The sequence below is a fragment of the Aureococcus anophagefferens genome (assembly GCF_000186865.1).
Source record: "Aureococcus anophagefferens unplaced genomic scaffold AURANscaffold_61, whole genome shotgun sequence".
Classification (NCBI taxonomy): Eukaryota; class Pelagophyceae; order Pelagomonadales; family Pelagomonadaceae; genus Aureococcus; species Aureococcus anophagefferens.
Window position 1 is genome coordinate 72,831 of NW_008705614.1, and position 6,736 is coordinate 79,566.

The 6,736-nt window shown below is 71.9% G+C and overlaps 1 protein-coding gene across 1 annotated transcript in view; it reads right to left on the reverse strand.

The window, feature by feature from the left end:
* Nucleotides 1-6,736, reverse strand: part of AURANDRAFT_68056 (hypothetical protein) — a gene marked incomplete at both ends in the record, with an annotated part of 10,492 nt that overhangs the window by 584 nt on the left and 3,172 nt on the right. The window contains 2 exons of the mRNA XM_009043672.1: nt 25-3,552; nt 4,689-6,689. Coding sequence (XP_009041920.1) covers nt 25-3,552; nt 4,689-6,689 — 5,529 coding nt within the window. The remainder of the gene's footprint in view (nt 1-24; nt 3,553-4,688; nt 6,690-6,736) is intronic.

The window sequence follows — 6,736 nt, forward strand, 5'->3', positions numbered from 1 at the left end:
GTACGTCGACGGGGCGGGAGTCACCGTCGGGGACGCCGTCACCGACCCGTAGAGCACGGAGATGGCCTCCCGGTCCAGGGCGCTCGTGTAGACGTAGAGCTCGTCGATGGCGCCCGTCAGCTTGTTCGACTCGTACATGTCGGCGCCCACTCGAAGCCCGTACATGGTCTCCGTGTCGAGAGACGCCGGGGCGGTCGCCTCGGCGAGGCCGTCGAAGTAGAGGACGATGTCCGTGCCGTCGTAGGTCAGGCAGTAGTGGTGCCAGTCGCCCCAGTCGATGTAGGACGTGTTGCCGTAGATCGTCACGACCGTCTGGTACGAACCGGACAGAGCGAGCGTCACGTTGCTTTCAGCGTCTCCAACAGCGAGCCCGAACGACGCTCCGTCGGCCGAGTCGCTCCCGTACTCGAAGAGAAAGCCGCCGTCCCAGTCGTCGATGCGCGCCCAGAGGCAGATCGTCCGCTCCTCATCCCCGGTCAGCGCCTCATACGTCAGAGCGTCGGGCAAGACTGCGTAGACTTCGCCGTCGAAGCCGAGCGCGTCCCCGCCGTCGCGGCTTTCCGTCGGGCCGAGGTTCCGCGCGTGCCCGTTCTTGTAGGTGTCGCCGCTGTATGCGCCGGTCGCATCTGTCGCATTGCCCTCATCGAAGGAGTAGTACGCCCGCAGCGTGCCCTCGAAGTAGTACGTCGACGGGGCGGGAGTCACCGTCGGGGACGCCGTCACCGACCCGTAGAGCACGGAGATGGCCTCCCGGTCCAGGGCGCTCGTGTAGACGTAGAGCTCGTCGATGGCGCCCGTCAGCTTGTTCGACTCGTACATGTCGGCGCCCACTTTCAGCCCGTACATGGTCTCCGTGTCGAGAGACACCGCGGCGGTCGCCTCGGCGAGGCCGTCGAAGTAGAGGACGAGGTCCGTGCCGTCGTAGGTCAGGCAGTAGTGGTGCCAGTCGTCCCAGTCGATGTAGGACGTGTTGCCGTAGATCGTCACGACCGTCTGGTACGAACCGGACAAAGCGAGCGTCACGTTGCTTTCAGCGTCTCCAACGGCGAGCCCGAACGACGCTCCGTCGGCCGAGTCGCTCCCGTACTCGAAGAGAAAGCCGCCGTCCCAGTCGTCGATGCGCGCCCAGAGGCAGATCGTCCGCTCCTCATCCCCGGTCAGCGCCTCATACGTCAGAGCGTCGGGCAAGACTGCGTAGACTTCGCCGTCGAAGCCGAGCGCGTCCCCGCCGTCGCGGCTCTCCGTCGGGCCGAAGTTCCGCGCGTTCCCGTACTCGTTGTAGGTCTCGCCGCTGTACGACCCGGTCGCGTCGGTGGCGTTGCCCTCGTCGAAGGAGTAGTACGCCCGCAGCGTGCCCTCGAAGTAGTAGTCCGTCGGCCGCGGCGTCATCGTCGGTTGCAGCGTGCTGCAGTCGTTCTCATACCAGGCGACCGTGTTGTCGTTGTTGGAGGCCGAGAGCGCGTCCACGTCGCCGTCGCCGTCCACGTCGATGGCGAAGACGGAGCGAGGGTTGCCCAGCGAGTTCGTGATCGCGTGCTCGGTGAAGGACTGGGAGCCGTCGTTCTCGTACCACGCGAGCTTGTCGTCCATGTAGGACGCCGACAGCGGGTCGACGTCGCCGTCGCCGTCGACGTCGATCGCGAAGACGGAAGTGGCGCCGTCCGCCGCGTTCGTGATGACGCGCTCCGTGAAGGACTGAGACCCGTCGTTCTCGTACCAGGCAATCTTGTCGTCGATGTCGGACGCCGAGAGCGCGTCGACGTCGCCGTTGCCGTCGACGTCGATCGCGTAGACGGAGTAGGCAAAGTCCGCCGTGTTTGTGATGACGCGCTCCGTGAATGACTGGGAGCCGTCGTTCTCGTACCAGGCGATCGTGTCGTCGGTGTTGGTCGCCGACAGCGGGTCGACGTCGCCGTCACCGTCGACGTCGATCGCGTAGACGGCGCGGGGGCCGCCCGCCGAGTCGAAGACGTCACGCCTCACGAAGGACTGGGCGCCGTCGTTCTCGTACCAGGCGACCGTGTCGTCTCCGTCGGACGCCGACAGAGCGTCCACGTCGCCGTCGCCGTCGACGTCGATCGCGAAGACGGAGTAGCACGTTGTCGCCGCCGTCGTGATGATGATCGTGGTGAAAGACTGAGACCCGTCGTTCTCGTACCAGGCGACTTTGTTGTCGTTGGCGGACGCCGACAGCGCGTCCACGTCGCCGTCGCCGTCGACGTCGATGGCGAAGGCGGTATAGGCGCCGTCCGCCGCGTTCGAGATGACATGCTTTGTAAAGGACTCGGAGCCGTCGTTCTCGTACCACGCGATCGTATCGTCGATCATGGACGCGGAGAGCGCGTCGACGTCGCCGTCGCCGTCGACGTCGATCGCGAAGACGTAAAAGGCGTTGTCCGCGAGCGTCGTGATGACCCGCTCCGAGAACGCGACGCTGGTGCAGCTGACCGTCGGCCGCGGCGTCGGCGCGGGCGTGACCGGCGCGCAGTCGTTCTCGTACCACACGACCTCTGAATTTGTCCTGGAGGCCATGAGGAAGTCCGCGTCGCCGTCGCCGTCGACGTCGTACCCAAAGACGTTATTTGGCCCGGCGGCGGCTGTGTCGATCACGCGCTCCGTGAAGGACTGGGAGCCGTCGTTCTCGTACCAGGAAACCGTGTTGCCCGTGAAAGACGCCGACACCGGGTCGACGTCGCCGTCGCCGTCGACGTCGACCGCGAAGACGGTGCGGGGGACGTCGGGTGTGCCGATGACGCGCTGCGTGAACGATTGCGATCCGTCGTTCTCGTACCACGCGACCACGTCGTCGACGTTGGAAGCGGCCAACGCGTCCACGTCACCGTCGACGTCGACGTCTATCGCGTAGACGGCGAGCGCGCCGTCCGCCGAGTCCGTGATGACGCGCTCGGTGAAGGATTGGGAGCCGTCGTTCTCGTACCACGCGAACGTGTCGTCGGAGTTGGAAGCCGAGAGCGCGTCGACGTCGCCATCACCGTCGACGTCGATTGCGATCACCTGTGCGGCGCCGTCCGCCGCAGCGGTGATGACGCGCTGCGTGAAGGACTCGGACCCGTCGTTCGCGTGCCACGCGACCGTGTCGTCGTCCTTGGCCGCGGACAGCGCGTCCACGTCGCCGTCGCCGTCGACGTCGATCGCGTAGACGGAGTAGGCGGCGCCCGCCGAGCCCGTGATGACGCGCTTCGTGAACGACTGGGAGCCGTCGTTCTCGTACCACGCGACCGTGTCGTCTCCGTCGGACGCCGACAGCGCGTCCACGTCGCCGTCGCCGTCGACGTCGATCGCAAAGACGGAAAAGGCGCCGTCCGCGAGTGTCGTGATGACGCGCTCGGTGAACGACTCGGAGCCATCGTTCTCGTACCAGGCGACCGTGTCGTCGTTCCGGGCCGCCGACAGCGCGTCGACGTCGCCGTCGCCGTCGACGTCGGCCGCGAAGACCCACCAGGACGAGTCCGCCTGGTCGTTGATGACGCGCTTGGAGAACGCGACGCTCGCGCAGAGGGTCGTCGGCGCGGGCGTCGTCGCGACCGCGGCCTGCAGGCGCCGCGGGCCCGCCGGCGCGCTCCGGTCGCCGGCGCCGCCGGCGGCAGCCGCGGCGGCGACGAGCGCCAGGAGGCGCCCCGCCGTGGTCGCGCCGACCCGCGCGAAGCGCGGACCGGCCGGCGGGGCAGCACTGGAAGGCATGCCCTCAGAGCCGGTGTTTTGCTGCCATAAGCGCGCGCTTACTGCTCGAGGTCGGCAATGCAGTGCATTGCAGCCCCCAACGCGCTCTCCGGCGTCGGCCATGGGCTGTGCCCGAATGCGTCTCTCAACGTAGGGGGGCCGGGAGCACCGCGGGCGTCGGACCATGGGCTTCGCCCCGCCGAGCAGCCGCAGCGGCGAGGCCGGGAGCGTCGCCGCCCTGCGGGAGACTTTGCGCATCGCCGAGGCGGAGCACTCGAGCGAGCGGCGCGAGGCGTCGCGGCGCCTGAGCCAGCAGGCGCAGCGCTTCGCGACGACGGACGAGGGCCTGCGCATCGAGCGCGTCCAGATCGAGGCCGACGTGCGCGTGCGGCGCATCCTGAACGCGCTGCGCGTCAAGGACGAGTCGCTCGCGGAGGCGACGCGGCGCGTCGAGGAGCTCGAGGGCCTGCTCCGGCTCGCGCGGGACGACGCGGAGCGGTCGCGGACCCGCGCCGCGGAGCTCGAGCAGGTCGCCAAGGACGCCAACGAGCACGCGGCCCACGTCGAGGCCGTGTCCCGCGCGACGAAGGTCGAGTGCAGCCGGCTCAAGGGGTCCCTCGCGGACGCGGAGTTCGACCTCGACCTGTCGACGAAGAAGTACGAGCGCCTCCTCGAGTCCCACGCGGCCAAGAATCTGGCCCACGACCTCGTCGAGCTCCACCTCAGGGAGGCCGCGCGGGACCACGCCGGCGACGAGCTCGACCTCGAGGCGTCCCTCGAGAAGGCCGCCGACGAGCTCTCCTACGCGTCCCACGGCTCCTCCGTGACCCACGTGTCGGGGCAGAGCCTCGAGAAGCTCCCCGCGATCCCCGCGGCCCTCCCGGCGCCGGCGGGCGCGCCCGACGACGGGACCGCGTCCTCGGACTTCACCTAGCCCCCGCGTAAGGCGGACGACCTCCTTAGGCGCCGCCGGCGCCGCCGGTGCGGCGCCGCGCGGACTGCTTCACGCGGCCGCCCCGCGCGGGCGCCGGCGCGGGCGCCGGCGCGGCGGCGGCGCGCCGCGGGCGCGATCGCGGCGGCGCGGCCGCGGGCGCGGCCGCCGCGCGCGTCGGGCGCGACCGCTTCCGCGGCTGCGGCGACTCGTCCGACTCGTCCGATTCGTCGTCGTCGTCGTCCTCCTCCTCCTCGTCGTCGTCGTCGTCGTCGTCGTCGTCGTCTTCCTCCTCGTCCTCGTCCTCCTCCTCGGCCGCCTGGGCGCCGCGGCGGGGCCGCTTCGGCCGCGCCTTCGTCGGCGGCGGCGCCTCGTCCTCCTCGTCGTCGCTCGACGGCGGCGCGCGGCGGCGGCCGCGGGCGCGCGGCGGCGGGGCCTCCTCGGCCTCCTCCTCCGCCTCCGCCTTGTCCTCCTCGTCCTCCTCGCCGGCGAGGAGGTCCTCGAAGTTGCCCTGGCCGAGCTCGCGCGCCGCCGTGTCCGCGGCCTCGAGGAGCGCGTCCTTGAGCTCGCGCGCCTCGAGCGTGAGCTCGAAGTCCGAGCCGTTGAAGGCGACGGAGTTGCCGTGGATGCGCGCGGCGTCGGCGCGGAACGCGTCGAGGGAGCGGTAGTAGTCGCCGTTGAGGCGGTCGACGAGGAGCTGGAGGTCGACCGGGTACGGCACGACGCGGAGGTAGTTCTTGCGGACGCGGTTGTCGAGGCCCGCGACGGCCGGGGCCTCGAAGGCCTCCGTGGGGACGTCGTCGCGGCGCTTGAGGGCGCGGATGGCGCTGAGGAGCGACGCCTTGGCGCGCGACGACAGCGCCGGGAGCGGCCGCTGGCCCGGGAACGCGGGGCCCTCGAGCGGCTCGCACTCCCAGGGGGAGCAGGGCTCCGAGGCGCCGTCGATGTCGAGGACGACCCGGTCGTAGAGGGACGCGGCGAGGCCCGGCTCGCCGGGGTAGAGGGGCTCGCCGTCGCCGTCCGCGCCGTCGACGCGGACGACGGCGCCGCGCGACCGCTCGACGCGGTCGCCGACGTAGGGCAGGTGGAGCTCCGCGCCGGCCGCGAAGGCGTCAGCGCTCCCGAGCGCCGCCTCGTACTTGTGGAGGGGCACGAGGAAGTCCGGCGCGTCGCACTTGCGGCAGCGGACGACGAAGGCCTTGGACGGCGGCGGCGCCGCGTTCGCGCCGCGGCGCCGCGGCCGCTCGGCCTCGAGGTCGTCGAAGTCGCCGCCGCCGAAGCCCGCGGCCGCGGGCGCGCCCGTCACGGCGAGCGTGACGACGGCGACGATGGCCCGCGCGGCCGACGTCGCCTCGGGCAGCTCGTACCTGACGTCCTCGACGACGCAGCGGAGCGCGGCCGCGCCGTCGCGGAGGAGCCGCGCGGCGACGGACGCGGCGGCGTCCCGGCGCCAGGGCGGCGCCTCGGCGCCGTGGACGACGCCGCTGCTGAGCAGGAGCGCCTGGCGGTGGTGCGCCTCGGCGACGTAGACGACGGCGTCGCGCTCCTGGGGCACGTACGTCGCCCAGCCCGGGTCCTCGGGCCGCGGCCGCGCCGCCTCCTCGGCCCAGGACCGGTCGACGACGCTCCGGTCCACGCGCGCCGCCTCGGCCTCCGCCGCGGCGGCCTCGGCCGCGGCCTCCTCCTCGTCGGCCTCGCGCGCGACGCGCGCCGCGCGCGCGGTCGAGCCCTCCGAGTCCTCGTCGTCGAGGAGCCCCTCGTCGAACTCCTCCTCGTCGTCGTCGTCGCCGCCGCCGCCGCCGCCGTCGTCGTCGTCGTCGTCGATGTCGATGACGCGGCGCCGCGCGCGGCGCCCGACGTCGGCGGCGGCGCCGCGGCGGCGCCGCGACCGCGTCGCGACGGGCGCCGCGTCCTCGGACTCGTCGTCGTCCGAGTCGTCGTAGCGCCGGCGGCCCGCGCCGGCGCCGTCCATGGCCGCCGCGCGCCGGGGCCGCGTCCGCGCGGGCTCGTCGTCATCGCGGCGCCGCCGGCCGCCGAGGCGGCGGCCGCCGACGCGGCGCGACCGCAGGAGCCGGCCCTCGAAGTCGTCGGAGTCGTCGCCGGCGTCGTTGCCGCGGCGGAGGC